This window comes from Hetaerina americana, unplaced genomic scaffold, assembly GCF_022747635.1.
Source record: "Hetaerina americana unplaced genomic scaffold, ioHetAmer1.1.p SCAF_39, whole genome shotgun sequence".
Lineage (NCBI taxonomy): Eukaryota > Metazoa > Arthropoda > Insecta > Odonata > Calopterygidae > Hetaerina > Hetaerina americana.
The window spans coordinates 3,112,867-3,128,417 of NW_027286974.1; the positions used below are offsets into that span (position 1 = coordinate 3,112,867).

Here is a 15,551-nt window from a genome sequence, read left to right on the forward strand (position 1 = left end):
TTTGTAGGGCCTTTCTCCCGTATGGGTCAGCATATGACCCTCGAGGTGTTGTTTGTGATGGAAACCTTTCAGACATATCTCGCACTAGTGAGGTCATTCGCCCGTGTGTATCAGGACATGTCTTTTAAGGTTTGCCTTTTGCGTAAAAGCCCTTGAACAAACCTCACACTTGTAACGCTTCTCCCCCTTGTGCATCAACCTATGTTCCTTAAGTTGCTGCTTCAACTCAAACGTTTTTAGACACATTTCGCATTTGTGACATCCATCCTCGTTGTGCAGAAGCACGTGCTTCCGAAGGTGTTGTTTGAGGGTGAATGCCTTTGGACAAACGGGACACTTGTGAGGTCTTTCCCCAGTATGCGTCAACATGTGACCCTCGAGGTGTTGTTTGTGATGGAAACCTTTCGAACAAATCTCACACTTGTGAGGTCGTTCCCCCGTGTGTATCAGGACATGTCTTCTAAGGTTTGCCTTTTGCGTAAAAGCCCTTGAACAAACCTCACACTTGTGAAGCTTCTCTCCCTTGTGCGTCAAACTGTGTTCCTTAAGTTGCTTCTTCAACTTGAAAGTTTTCGGACACATCTCGCATTTGTGACATCTATCCTCGCTGTGCACAAGCACGTGCTTCTGAAGGTATTGTTTGAGGGTAAACGCCTTTGGACAAACAGGACACTTGTGAGGCCGTTCCCCCGTGTGTATCAGCAGATGTCTCTTCAGTTTGTTCTTCAACGGGAATGATCTCAAACAAATCGCGCACTTGTAAGTCTTGGATTCCGGTACAATATCACTTGTGCAATCGTAACCCTCGGAATCAATGCCACGTCTGATGTCCCTTGCCTTCAAAGAGTGCCGACGTATCACGTGTGCTTCGAGGTCTTCCTTTTGTGCAAATCCATCATTGCAATATTGACACATATGCAGAATAGTCATGACACCATCTCGTCCTTTTCCGCAATCTGAAAGAGTTTTGCAGTGCAGAGAATTAGTCGGAATTACATTCAGAAAGAACCAATTTATATACATGTGTATATCCTACAGAATTATTTGAAAAACATACAGGAAGCATTCAAACTGCAATACAATAGTTTTTTAAAAGTAATTTATTGAACAGATTTTCACAAACTCGTAAAATTCTTCAAAGTACTGGTCTTAGGCATCCACACAATTTTTCCTTCAACTCTGCCAAGACCAGTACGTAGCCTGGAAGGCATATTCAGGGACCTCTTGCAAGGTGTTCTAGTCACATAGGGCTGATCGCATCTCCCTGAATGGACAATAAAACGGGTTCCTTTGAGGGCTGCCTTTAATCCGAGGGAACGAAAAGAAGTCTCTGCTGGGGCGACGCCAGTTCTACGCTATGTAAAGGGGGGAGTTTGGGTGGGGCAGCGTTGGCCTGACCTGGTGCTGCTTGACCTGGAACTAGTAGACTCGTAGTATATTATCTTACTTTTAATACCTCAAAGCAATAGCTTGGTGCACACCTTTCTCATTTGCTAAATCGTAAGTAAAAATGCAAAACACAACAGTAAGTGACAAGTTCAGTTCGTTGGCCTTCATAATGATACTCAATTGATGGTTAGAATCCAACAGTTATCGAACACAAGCCACATTGTTTGAACCTCTCCATAGCACTTGATCCAACTTGAAACTTGAGTGAGAGTAGGACAGAGCATGGAGTCTTCCCTTAAATTAGCCTCACGTATTCATTTTGTTAGTCTCTCCTCTCCTTAACAGAGATTTCTTTGTTTCAGTCTGTTTGAATTCAGATTTCAAAACACAATAAGTTAAGTGTATTTACTTGACTTTGCTCGATAGAGCAAAGAACATAATACAAACCCGAACTTATTACATTGGGCGGATGGATCACAAATGTAAGATTAAAGAGATTGACTGCAGGAAAGACATAAGACATAATACGTATTAACCTAATTACAAGGCAGGGACTGAGCAGGGTTATACAATTATATCTTTTTTTGCAGGTTCCCCTTACCCCTTACCCCATCCATTTGAAAAACCCTACCCCCCTCATCCCTAACCCTTTCCTCCTGGTGCCGCACCTCCTGCCACACACCTTTTTGGTGGCTTGCAGGGTATTGATGTAGATGTAGATAGTGGATTCCATTTATTATTTGTGACGAGGTATACAATAACTAACGTCCTGCCGATTCCACAGCTTGGAGAGCACTAAGACCGGTTTCAGAGCTAGGCTAAGGGTCTGGGCTAGCTACTCCAAGCAATTTAATCCTACTTTGACCAATAGGAGTGGTGCAATAAACTTAATAGCATTACTTTTGGGGCAGACCCTGTAAGGTTAGTCAGAGTAAGTAGGAAGTGGCATTTACAACAAAGCAACCGAAAGATATCATTTGAGATTCTTATTCTTCATACATCCTGTTGGAATACCCACCAACAGTCCTGAATCATCAAGGAGGACACACTGGGGGTTGTCATAGGGATTTGCGCAAAGAACAAATGAGAAAGCAGCAGTCGTTTGCCTTCCTCACCTTGTCCCTGCAACACTTCTCCTCCCAAACATCCCTCCTCCTCAGGAATTTCATCTCCACACTCTTCCTTAATGTCCACTTCCTTGTTGAAGGACAAGGGTCCATCTTGCGCATAGTCCTGCAAGATCAAACACAAAAATTAGAGCTGTAAATAGCCATCCCATCCCAAAACCACTCCCATCCCCAAAATAAACCTAGATGCAAGACATGTCTATCCCATTCCTCTCCCAACCACTTTTTAATTCTCTCCCACCAATCAATTTCCCACTCTACTTGCTCGTCTAGCAATGTAGTCTACCTACTGAAGTGCCAAATTCATCCCACCTTTTATATTGGGCAGTGTACCACACCCTTCAATATTAGAATCAATAACCACCTCCTGCCTCTCCTTTCCTGATTGATATGCTCCCTATCCCCAAAAACGCCTCCAAACACAATACTTCCCCTTTGATAAATGCTATAGCATATCAATCTTAGCATCCCTCCCACCCTTCTTAACCCTCCTCTTAAACTCAAAGCAATAGAGCAGGCATATATATGGCTCCTGGATTGATTGAATTATCCAGGGTTTAATACAAGACATTAATTATCCCAACAAACAGATATTTTAATCCTTCCTCTTCCCAGAAAACCTTCCATATTATTATTCCCACACTTCTAACAATCTCCCTCCTAACATTTCTCCTCCAAACTCTTCCCTTTGGAAACATTTCCCTACATTCTTCTGCCATCCATCGTTCCAGCCCACCTATTTTCCAAATCACACCTTTTAAAATATTCATTTACTAAAATAATTAATTTAAGATTGCCCTTAATAGCCACAGGCAAATACTTCGTTTGCAAACTCCACTCCAATCAATGACATTCAGAAATGCATGAATACTGTCTTCTGAAATGTATTCACGGGAATAAAATGCTTTGGGTCGAAGAATGCCCTCTCATTTCCTTATCAAACATCGTCCCTCAATGAAGCGGACACCTCAACAGCAAACTCTGGATTGCACTGGCAGATGGCCAATGCCTCTCCGACTCAACATCCACTGTGCACTCACCATATTCCCGACTTCTTCACTGTCCGACCAATGACTGCATCCCTCCTGCATTGATGCGACCATTAAGGAATCAATATCCCTTCCCAGAGATTCAGAGCACTCACTGGCAGTGTCAACCTCCTCCTTGACAACAATCATGTCATCTCGGACATCCACTGCCGTCCTGTCAACAGCATCACTAACGATTGTTTCATCACAACACTCTTTCTTGATTCCACCCGGCAGCTGACGCAAAACCATGAAAATATAAAATTTTATCCACATCAACATTTAAGAATAAGAACAACAGGGCAACATATTGGTCTAGACAAACTTTTTAATGCAGGGTGAGGCAGAATGGAGTCCTTAGTTTTCAATTGAATCACTGAAAAGCGCACAGGTGAATTAGCAAAGTGGGAGTAGTGGCGTTAACTGGCTGAAACAATGCCATTTTCAGTAGTCAGCATGCAGATGTCTGTTATACATCAAGGCTTTATCATAGAAACGTTCTTGTCAGTACAGTGACAGTGTGGTTGGCGAAATAAAGGACACTGTTGTCTAGCGATGAAGTGCATTTACATCTCTCCGGGTCAGTGAATATGCAAAATTATCGTTACTGGGCAACTGACAACCCTCGCAAACTTCACCCTAGACCTCTTGTCATATCCCCAAGTGACTCTTTGGTATGCTGTGTTCTCCAGAGACATTATTGGGCCTTACTCTTATGAATCTCAAGGTTCAACTGTTACTCTGCCCTATTGTGTGATGCTGGAGAACTTTTTACTCCCCAAAATGGAAGAATATGGTGAGGGTTATAACACAGAGAAGCATATTGGTTTCAACAGGATAGTGCCATGGCTCATACCGCCCATTGTTCAAGACTCCATATCCTGCAAGAACAAATTTCCTGGCCACCCAATCACGAGGGGATCTTCCATGGACCCCTCGTTCCTCTGATTCGAGGGGATATATCAAAGCTTAGGTTTACTAAGTTCGACCAAGGACCTTTGGAGGCTCTTAAGGAGGATATTACAGATGTGATCGCATGTTTCTATTCAAGGCTAGTCCACAAGGTAACCTCCGTTATGCGATAAAAAATAAGCTGGAATACAGTTGTGGATGTCAGTTTGTGTTTTTTTTGGAGAGACAAGAGAGTTGTTTAGCATTTTATGTCCATTCGAGAAGTCCTTTCTCAATTAAAAATTAACAACTTCGGATACGGCCCCTTTACATCCGCCATCCATAAGGTTACTCTTTTTGCGAAACTTCAAATTGCCTGTGATTGGTCTAGGTTTGAGATTCGATGAAGATTTTACAGCAAACTGATCACAAGTAATGCAAAGAAATATTCCTTTTCAGGCACAGATATTATCTTTCTTCAATGGATACAACTGACCTCCTGTCCATTAGTTATCCAGACTTTCGTTGCAGGATTGCACTCCTTTTGAATGCGATTGTAGAACACAAACAAACACTCCGCACATCTATGCTTAAACAGTCGGAATTCCGTAAGCTTCTCCATGCAGTTACAACACACCAACCAGGGATAACGAGCATCCTCGACAACCTATTAACACATTTAAAAACAAATATTAACAACAAAACGCTCGAAATTCCTTCGGGCGTATATTCCGTACAGAATACATACACCGATGAATGATGCATTTCACCCGAGAGCTACAATATTCATTGATTTAAAAATATGAATTAACAAACACAACTTACCTTTACATTTATTAAATCCTCTATAGTCTTTTCCAACATAAACTCCGAACGTGTATTCTCATCGAAAATATTTACCAGCTGTCCACCACTGTTTAAACACAATCTGCACACCAAAATATCCATTTGATCACACATTCTGAACGTTTAAAGTTTCGCCGAATGAATGACTGGACAAACTAACGTTAATTGTCAGGATTTCTTTGACATGTTACGTGAAGTAGCATTTTAAAAACTTATTATCCCCACGAAACTTCACTTTGTTTACGACTAATTCCACTCACGAATTTCAATCGTCTTCTGTTTTCTTTATTCCTTACGTACAGTAGATGGGTCACGAAATATGATCGAGTCGTAATCACGCGCAAACTCATTTATTGTGGTAAATCATGTATTAACCATTAACTGAGAGAGTAATAAGGGGAATTGACCTCTTTGTTGACGGATGTGAGCTGATGGAGTATTACATATTTCCTTGGAAATAAATATGACCACGAAAATTACTAATGAATCAAGTCGTTATTTATAGTTCATTATTTTCTCAGATCGGGATCAAAATACTCACAATGTCAATATAGAAGCATGATTATCAATTTAAATATGTATTGTTAGCGACATCTATAAAATAACATGCATATATCATCTGGTGTACTGTGAATATTTTATTCTTCCATGGCGGTAGCTTTCAATTAAGCCTTAAAGCGGGTGTGAAGGACACATTCAAATCATTCTCGGGTGACTCGGTCCCGCTGCTTTTAATATTTAAACTTTTCATGAAGTCTATTCAGATTACTGTGAATGGATTCAAGGTGTAATGAATCATTTCATTATCCATTGATATTGTAGCATACCCTTCTGTTTAAGTCGGTGTCTAGCCGTTACAAATATTTAAATGCTTCTGATTTATTTTCAAATCTCCCTAGACTGCAGCATCGCTGAAAACAATTGATACCTTTTTAAATATTAATTCTAAAAATTTAAAGAGAAACATCACCTTATGTTACGTTGCTTATTCTATTGAGGAACAGTTTTACTCACGTAATATTTCATATCTTTAGTTCTTCATTCGCCTTTTTAAGTTTCGAAAGTCCATTCTACAAGTTCAGTTCTGTGTGATACAGGCTCCGTAAAATAAGTATCGGAACTGGTTCCAAAAAATCAAAATTTATTGCATTCTTTATTACAATTACTTAATAATCTTCAAAATACATTCCTCCTGTATCGATACATGTTTAGTTCGTCACCGTCTGCCACTCGTCAAAAGCCCAAAGCTGGAAGTCAATTTCCGGATAATACTGTTGAGAGCCTTTGTCGTCGTCGCTTGAACCGCCTCGATGGAGTCGAACCGATATCCTTTGAGCTCCTTTTGAGCTATCTTTTTAGGTGATAACGTTGTCGAGAAAATCTTTATCTTCCTGGTCCCAGTCCAAAATTTCTCGCGAAAAATTTCCCCCCGCGACAGTTTTTGTTCCTCGTTCAAGACTTTCAACACCAACTTCTCATCGCAAGATCCTCTGTTACAATGGTGCGGACTGTTCCGACTGAAAGGCCGGGCTCCTCACTGATAAAGGCGATGGTTAAATGCCCGCGTCAGAGTCCAAAACCTTTTTCACTTTGGCCACCTGAGCATCGGTTCGAGCGGTCGTCGGGCATCCGACGCGGTGCTCCCGGCCTTCCTTAATCATTTTGTGCCACTCAAGAACTCTTATGCGGCTTCAGGCATCATCCCCATAAGCCTGTTTAATGAGTTCCAAGGGTCTCCGACGCGAATTTCCCGAGTTTAACGCAGCCTAACTTCACAGCGTAGCATTGCTCGACTGAGAAGTCCATATGCTGGCTCGACGACGTCACAAACAATCACACGTCACAAATATCCACCTCCTGTCTCTCAACGCATGCCCGGAAGTGACTGAACTAAAGTGCACCTGAATGATGGGGGACCCCATCTACCAAGTAGTAGTAGTATATATGGGAGGCGACCGACAGCTAAGGTCATTTGCGCCATAGGGGATGGACAGGAAAGGATAAAGGGTGGAGGGTAACCCGGTGTTGGCATTAGCCTACTCTTTAGGAAAGGCGCCAAGGGGTCCGCAGTTTAACGTCCCATCCGACGGATGGCGTACCACAAAGCATACCTCAAGTACGGATCGAGATACCTCTGAAAAATATTCAACACCACCGGGATTTGAACCTGGGCCCTCAGGGTGGGAAGCCCTCAGGGCATCTACCAAGTTGACCAGTTGGACCCCCATCTACCACTCCGTTGAAGCTACAGCAAACCAGACACGATACTTATTGTACAGACTGTAAATTCTCTATTTCATCTTCACTCAAAGAAAGGAAACTTATCGCACCTGGAATCCATTTTGGGGCATAATTACAAGGTTTTTTTAATTCCCTTCCTCAAGGAAGAAATCTAACAACTGAGACTATTGGACAGTGGCGAGGCCTTTTGCCTTTGCAACTGTCATGATGAAACAAAAAGAAAGTTTGATACAAGACTGGTTCCAGAGTAATTAGATAGGGAGATCATATCAAACAATAAACACTTACAGAACGTACATGCTAAGAACTACATTTTTATCTCATAATGATGTACTTGCTAGATTAATATTCATTATAGAGTGCCTTTCCGTGTAGCAGAAACAGAACAATTGGGAATACTCATTATCTAAGAGGTCAAGGGCAACCATTGAATGAGACCTGCTGACTACGATGTACCACGTACTGAAAACCACGTAGAGGTATTATGAGTTTTTCTTTTAAACGGTAACATGTCATTTATAATGGCTTCTCGGCGGAGAAAGGGAATTGATAGAAAGAGTTTTTGTGAGTCAAGAAAATCTCCAGATTCATGTATCACACTTCCATTATATGTTGCCTGGACACACTTAGGGATGTGAATATAAATGCCCAATCAAAGCAATGCGTGGAAATTCTTGCACTTATGAGACTGCTTTTGTTTGTGAATGGTTTTGAACATACAGAGCGGGATCCAAAAGTAATGAAATTCTAATTTTTTTTAAATGATTTAATGAACATATTTGAACAAACACTTAAAATTCTTCAAAGTACTCTTTCCTTGGCCCCGTACACAAATGTATCCAGTGACACTCTGCCATTACCGGTATATGTCCTGGAAGGCATCTTCGGGGGTCAACTCGCAACAGGTTTTCTAGCCACAGAGCTGATAGCATCTCTTCTACGTATGGATGCAAAACTGATTCCTTTTTCAGGGCTGCCTTAATCCGAGAGATCAAAAAGAAGTCTCAAAAGCACTCGACCGGATATTGAGGGATCTGGGTTCGAATCCCAGTCAAGGCGAATGATTTTTACACTCTGAAATTGTTGCATTGAAATGCACATTAGCGGATGACTCCCTTAAAAGTTACTGTTGCGGCATCTCCAATGCAGTTTCTTTGAAATTTATCAAAAAGAAGTCTCAATTAAGGCAACGTCAGGACTATATGGAACCAGGTGGGGCAGTGTTGGCCTGAACTGGTGATGTTTGGTCAGAAACCCACAGACTATTAGCACGTTGTGGCAAACACCTTGGACATGAGCGTGGTACACACTTTCCTGGTACGCTTAATCTTCAGTAACAATGCAAAACACACAAGAGTAAGACGACATGCTCAGTTCAATTGGCACAAACCATCTTGATACTCAAATCGATGGTCAGAGTCTAACATTTGCCGAACAGGAATGGCCACATTTATGTCGGTTTTGTTGGTTGAGCGTTGGCCGCTCAGAGCGTTGTTTTTGTTGCGGTCCTCTTCTTCCAGGCTCTCCTTAGAGGGAGGTCTTCTTTATACCACATCGAAACTCGTGTGAGAGCAGAGTCTTAAGTAAGTAAGCCTCAGGAATCACGAGTTTTGTTAAGCTACCTCTCCTCAAGAGAGAGATTTCGCTTTCAGTTTCAAAGCACAAGACTTGTTCACTGGTGTGGATTTGAGATCATTTCGCATCAGTCGGCATCCTGTTCGGTATCCCTGTGCACTTTCATATGCCTTTTAAGACTGGCACTATGCGCAAAAGGCCTCGAACAAACAACGCAACGTTGGGGGCCAAATCTGTGGATTGACATGTGTTCATTCAAGTTCTGTTTATGTCTGAATGCCTCCAAACACACATCACACCTGTGTGGTTTCTCCCCGGTGTGGATGTACATGTGACCTTTCAATGATTGTTTGAAAGTGAATGCCTTTTGGCATACCTCGCATTTGTAGGGCTTTTCTCCCGTGTGCGTCGACATGTGACCCTCGAGGTGTTGTTTGTGATGGAAACCTTTCAGACATATCTCGCATTTGTAAGGTCGTTCGCCCGTGTGTATCAATGCATGTCTCTTAAGGTTTGCCTTTCGAGTAAAAGCCCTCGAGCAAACCTCACACTTGTGACGCTTCTCCCATTTATGCGTCAATCGGTGCTCCTTAAGCTGTCTCTTCCACTTGAACGCCTTCCCACACACTTCACATTCATATGGTTTCTCCCCGCTGTGGATATACATATGACCTTTCAACGACTGTTTGTAAGTGAACGCCTTTGGACAAACGGGACACTTGTGAGGTCTTTCCCCGGTATGCGTCAACATGTGACCCTCGAGGTGTTGTTTGTGATGGAACCCTTTCAGACATATCTCGCACTTGTGAGGCCGTTCCCCCGTGTGCATCAGCAGATGTCTCTTCAGTTTGTTCTTCAATGGGAATGATCTCAAACAAATCGCGCACTTGTAAGTCTTGGATTCCGCTACAATGTCACTTGCGCAATGGTAACCCTCGGAATCAACGCCACGTCTGATGTCCCTTGCCTTCAAAGAGTGCCGACCTATCACGTGTGCTTCGAGGTCTTCCTTTTGTGCAAATCCATCATTGCAATATTGACACATATGCAGAATAGTCATGACACCATCTCGTCCTTTTCCGCAATCTGAAAGAGTTTTGCAATGCAGAGAATTAGTCCGGGTTACATTAAGAGGGAAGCATTTAATAAATAGAGATAAAGACCCGCCATGTCGCAAACATACATCCAGTCACATGGATAAATAGATTTTTAAGGAAAAGAGATAGGAACACATAATACATCAATAGATCAATGAGGAACAATACAGGGGAGGTGGGGAAAGCAGAATCGAGAGGGGATCACAATCAGAAATCAATATTTCCTCAACTGGGACTTGCTCTCGGACTACCGGGTGGATGCTCTCAACCACATCTGTGGGATCTGTGGGTCTTATATATACGTCACTAAGTGCCCCGATTCTTATTTGTCCAAGAGATGGTGTCAGGGGGCTGTTTCAAACACTACAAGGTGGAAATAGATGACACAGAGACACAAGAGGAAAGGATGGTAAAGGGTAAGCAATCATACAAGGATAGGGGAACAGAGCACTTTCGTGGCACGCATAGCCAGAAGAAGAGGCGAGCCACATTGGCCAATTACACATTCAAACACGAAATCCCACCAAACAGCAAACAAATACTCATTCACATAGAAACAGATAAAAGGAGAAGGCATAGGAACACACTCTATAAACGACGAACACAATAGAGGTGGGGAAGGTGGAATCAAGCAGATCACAAGAGTTAAAATATTTCCTTGACCGGGACTCGAACACCGCGACATATTAGACCCACGGATCTCAGGGTAAATTACGTTTCCTCGATAGCTCAAGTGGTTAAGAGCATCCGCCCGGCAAGTGGAAAGATCCAGTTTTCCAGGGTTTCATGTTTGAATGTATATATATATATATATATAACGGTGTATATATATATATATAAAGAGTGTATATATATATGTATATATATATATATATATATATATATATATATATATATATATATATATATATATATATATATATATATATATATATACTACCTTGATCAAAGAGTTCCCGGAATAACCACCGTGTGGCGCTCCCATCGTTCCGATTTGAGTTCTGTTTTTTTTGTTAAATTGGTACATCTGTTGTTGATATTCCCTTTAAATCTTAGTGTCATAACTTGACATTTGCAAAAGTTACGTAGCCAAGAGTACATCTATCTCTGTGTGTGTTGGCGATTTTTTACAATTGCAGAAATGGATTTAAATTTGCAACAACGAACTTGTATTAAATTTCCTCTCTTCCTTGATAAAGGTGGTAACGACCACCGAAAATTCGAAAAATAGTGAGTCTCTTTTTTGTGTGTTTCTGTGTTTTTGTCTGTGTCCACTACTGCTAAGTGTTATACATTATATATATATATACATTATATATATATATATACATTATATATATATATACATACATATATATATATATATATACACACATATACATATATATATATATCTATTTATATATATATATATATATATATATATATATATATATATATATATATATATATATATATGTAGTTAGTACTGGGTGAAGTCTACCATCATATACCAAACCGACCTTCGGGTTAATTACTGTGTTTATGGTTTTATAAAAATATATATAATATGCTTTTTTTCTTTTCGATGTGCAAATCTGTGCTAAATGAATTTATGCCTGTCTATATGTATTTATGAGAACATATAAATGTAACTATAAGTAAGAGGCCCAAATAAAGACCTTTATCTATCAATCTATGATGAGTGGGGAACTGCATGCCATCAAGTGATTCAAAGCATGGTGAGACAACATAAGGAATTCTGACAGAGAGTGGGAATTTTTGAGATGGTTATTCCCCAAAAGTCCCCAGACATCACCAGAAAGTTAAAAGTGGCCCATTCCTCACCTTCTTCCTGCAATGGATCCGCTCCCAGGCGTTGTTCCTCCTGAGAAATGTCATCTTGACACTCTTCCTTAATGTCCACTTCAACATTGAATGACAAGAGTCCGTCTTCAGAACGGTCCTGAGAAGATCAAAGGCAAACATTACAGTCGTGGAGATTTCTACGTTTTTCCAAAGACTAATTAAGGTTGAGGCCATTATTAAAGTTACCAAAATGAATAATACAATTAGGAGAATAGGAACGGCAGTCCTTTAAGGTCACTTTAGGTGAGGTGGAATGAAATTGTACAACAAACCATGCAAAAGACATGAAAAAGGAAGCGGAAGAGAGGGATTTCTTTGGAGAAATTCAAATTAATTGCGAGAGAATAAAGATGGAGGCATAGATTGGCTGTTGAACGTGTGGAAGACTGAGATATACACATAGGGTGCGGAACTTAAATTCGGACAAGGGCGCGTTTCCTCAAAGGAATGACATTTCCTGGTGGGGTAAACAAAACCATCCCTTTGGACTTCTCCACCCGCCCATTGACCAGAACATGTCAATGATGTTGTCTATGAGAGCCAGTTAAGCCAGACTAAATGACTCGTGTACGAGCTGGTGCATCTGTTCTGTTTGAAAGAGACATATATTGTCTTCCCGAGGCCAACAGTTATCCACCAACGGTTTCAAGACATTCTTCGCAATTCCCAGGTAGACTTCTTTTGTGATTGTTTGTCCCTTTTTGAATAAACGTGGCAAAGGCATGATATCACCCTCACTCGACACAGCACCTAGGACGTGAATACTAGCCGGAGATTTTGTTCGAGCATCAATCGGGATGCCCTCGGGGTCGTGGGCAAGCCAGCGATCATTTCTCCGTTTGACCATCACGTCAACGATGAAAATGTTTTCATCAGAAATGAATCTGATTCGCCCAAAACAACTTCATTTTTATTAGAGAGAACACAATCGGAGATTGTAGCTTGCAATCCCCTGCTTTGTTCTGGCAGCCTTATACAGCACCTGTCGCCCCTCTTAATTGTGTACAACTTGTATCGTAGGTCCTCCTCTGCCCTCCGACGCATAGTTCGCTCACTAACATTCAATTCTCACGCCAATTTCCACAGCGATTTCACCCCGGGTCCTCTGAAATCTGTCCTGGGCCTCCTTGACAACTGCTGTCATTTGTGAAATGCGTTTCCTCTGAAATGAGATTTCCTTGCTGCAGGGGTGATTAGCAAAACCCGTTAGACTTCTACGAAGCATTTAATACTTATAGCCACATACAGGGTCGCACCCAAAAGTGGTAGGACTGATTTTTTTACAAGAATTTTATTGACCCAACTGGTCTGCAATTTCAGACAGACCCAACTGGTCTGCAATATCTTCACTGGTTAAGCGTCGGTCTGTGTTCAGCAGTGTCCTCAATCTGTCCACATTCGTGTCGGTTCTTGCTGTCCGGAGCGATGGTCGTCTTCAACGAGCTCCCTACTCCCTTTAAACAACTCGTGCCACTCAAATACTGTGGAACGGCTTAAGGCAGTGTCCCCATAAGCCTGCTTGATCATATCGATGGTCTCAGTTGCCGTCTTCCCGAGTTTCGCACAAAACTTCACATGGAATAACGTTGCTCTAAATTCAGATTCATTTTGTTTTTTGACAAAACTTGCTTCACTAAAAACTGTGTCCTCACTCAACGACAGCCCGCAGGCGACTGAGGTCGGTGTTGGTCTGTTGCTAAGAGCCCCTTCCACCTTACCCTGCCAGGCAGACCCCCTTCCACCGCTCCGTTCTCGCCAGAGAAAATCAGTCCTACCACTTTTGGATGCGACCCTGTAGTATTGTATAAACACTTGATATGTGGGGCACAACCAGAAGAAGAATCAAACTACATATATCGATAACATATAACGCCCAGCACGATAACACTTTAGATAATAATAGAGGCTCTTTCGATTGTACTCTGCTCTTGTATGTATACACCTTGGCCATTTTCAGGTTACTATGACTGTTTACTAGATGCCTATAGCTTTCAAGAACGCCAATCGTGATCTCCAGTGGAACTACATTATGGCGGGATATTCAAAAATTGATATTTGTCCAGATTTAAGCGCTGCACCCAGTATATAGAGGTACTTCTGTAAAAACATTGAAAAACTTTAATGTTCTCATCATTACAATAAAACAGTTCAAGACGTGTGGGTGTCTGTGTATGTTTAAGTACATATACAGGGTGAGTTCCATAAGTAATGCAATAATTTTTTCAAAGTAATTTATTGAATAGATTTGCGCAAACTCTTAATATTCTTCAAAGTACTCTTTCCTTGGGCCCTCCACTACACACATTTTTGTTCAAACTTCATAAAAACAGTTATCGACTGGAAGGTCAGTTTTGTATGTGACGGTAGATTCACCCGGCAACAGAAGTGGCTTGGGAAATTCAATTGCATTACTTTTGGGATGCACCCTGCACGTGGGCATAGACACATATTCAAATACACAATGGGGCAGAATGGACTCCCTAGTTTCAATAGAATCACTGAATAGCTCACAGGTGAATTAGTGGAGTGGGAGTAATGGCTTAAGCTGGGGGAAACAATGCCATTAACAGTAGTGAACATGCAGTGGTCTGTTGAACAACGAGGCTTTGTTGTATAAACAATCTTTAAGAGCAATGACAGTGTGGTGGGCTATGCAGAGGACACTGTTTTCTACAGATGAAGTGCATTTACACCTCTCCAGCTCACTGAATAAGCAAAATTATCATTACAGGGCGACTGATCCTCAGGAACATCACCCTAAGACCTCTTGCCATAGCCCAGAGGTGACAGTTTGGTACACTGTGTCCTCCAGAGACATTATTGGGCCTTACTTTTATGAATCTCAAGGTTCAACTGTTACTGTGAACTACTCTGAGATGCCGGAGAACTTTTTACTCCCCAAAATGGAAGAGTACGGTGAGGAATATCACACAGGGATGCCTTTTGGTTTCAACAGGATGGTGCCACGGTTCATACCGCCTGTCGTTCAAGACTCCAAACCCTGCAGGAAGAATTTCCCAGCTGCCTGATCTCCTCCTTACAAGGGGATGCGTTCCATAGCCCTCTCCCTCACTCCCCGGATTTGAGCCGACCTGATTTGTTTTCATTGAGGATAAATCTAAGCTGAAGTTTACACAGTAGAGTGGGGGATACTCCTCCTACACATTCTAGAACATTGTCTATCTTCTGACCTATACCCTCTGCCCGGCCTTTTACACAGGCCAATGTTCCACAACCCTGAATCTTAGGATTAACAAACACCGCGCCTTGTGAATTCCCTCCTCACCATCTGCAGGTCTCCCTAAACATGCCTCCCATCATAAAACCTCCTTCAACCAGTGCTACAATGTTTCCATTCTAGCATCCCTTCCTCCATGGAATTAAATCCTTAAAGAAAGGCATTCATATGACTTTGCAAGTCCTATCAACATCCAGGACTAAACCAAGCCCATCAATGTCATTCACCAATGAGAATGGTCTGAATTGTCACTTTGTGGAAGCGATTCAGA

The 15,551-nt window shown here is 41.7% G+C and overlaps 2 protein-coding genes across 3 annotated transcripts in view; both read right to left on the minus strand.

Moving 5' to 3' along the window:
• Positions 1–5,455, minus strand: LOC139691723 (zinc finger protein 431-like). Of its 2 annotated transcripts, none has more exons than XM_071589577.1 (5): positions 5,267–5,455; positions 4,932–5,102; positions 3,557–3,781; positions 2,505–2,622; positions 1–956 (listed from the first exon to the last, which is right to left on the minus strand). In XM_071589577.1, exons 1-5 carry the CDS (start codon positions 5,393–5,395, stop codon positions 94–96), a joined length of 1,506 nt encoding a protein of 501 aa, XP_071445678.1. In that variant the 5' UTR covers positions 5,396–5,455; the 3' UTR covers positions 1–93. The 2 variants fall into 2 exon arrangements, with proteins under 2 accessions (XP_071445678.1, XP_071445677.1); XM_071589576.1 differs by having other exon boundaries at positions 5,261–5,455.
• Positions 5,456–8,309: 2,854 nt separating this feature from the next.
• The window catches only part of LOC139691690 (zinc finger protein 492-like), a 16,794-nt gene continuing 9,552 nt past the window's right edge, over positions 8,310–15,551 (minus strand). The window contains exons 5-6 of the mRNA XM_071589534.1: positions 12,022–12,139; positions 8,310–10,183 (exon numbers count right to left, since the gene is read on the minus strand). Coding sequence (XP_071445635.1) covers positions 9,225–10,183; positions 12,022–12,139 — 1,077 coding nt within the window. The 3' untranslated portion in view covers positions 8,310–9,224. The remainder of the gene's footprint in view (positions 10,184–12,021; positions 12,140–15,551) is intronic.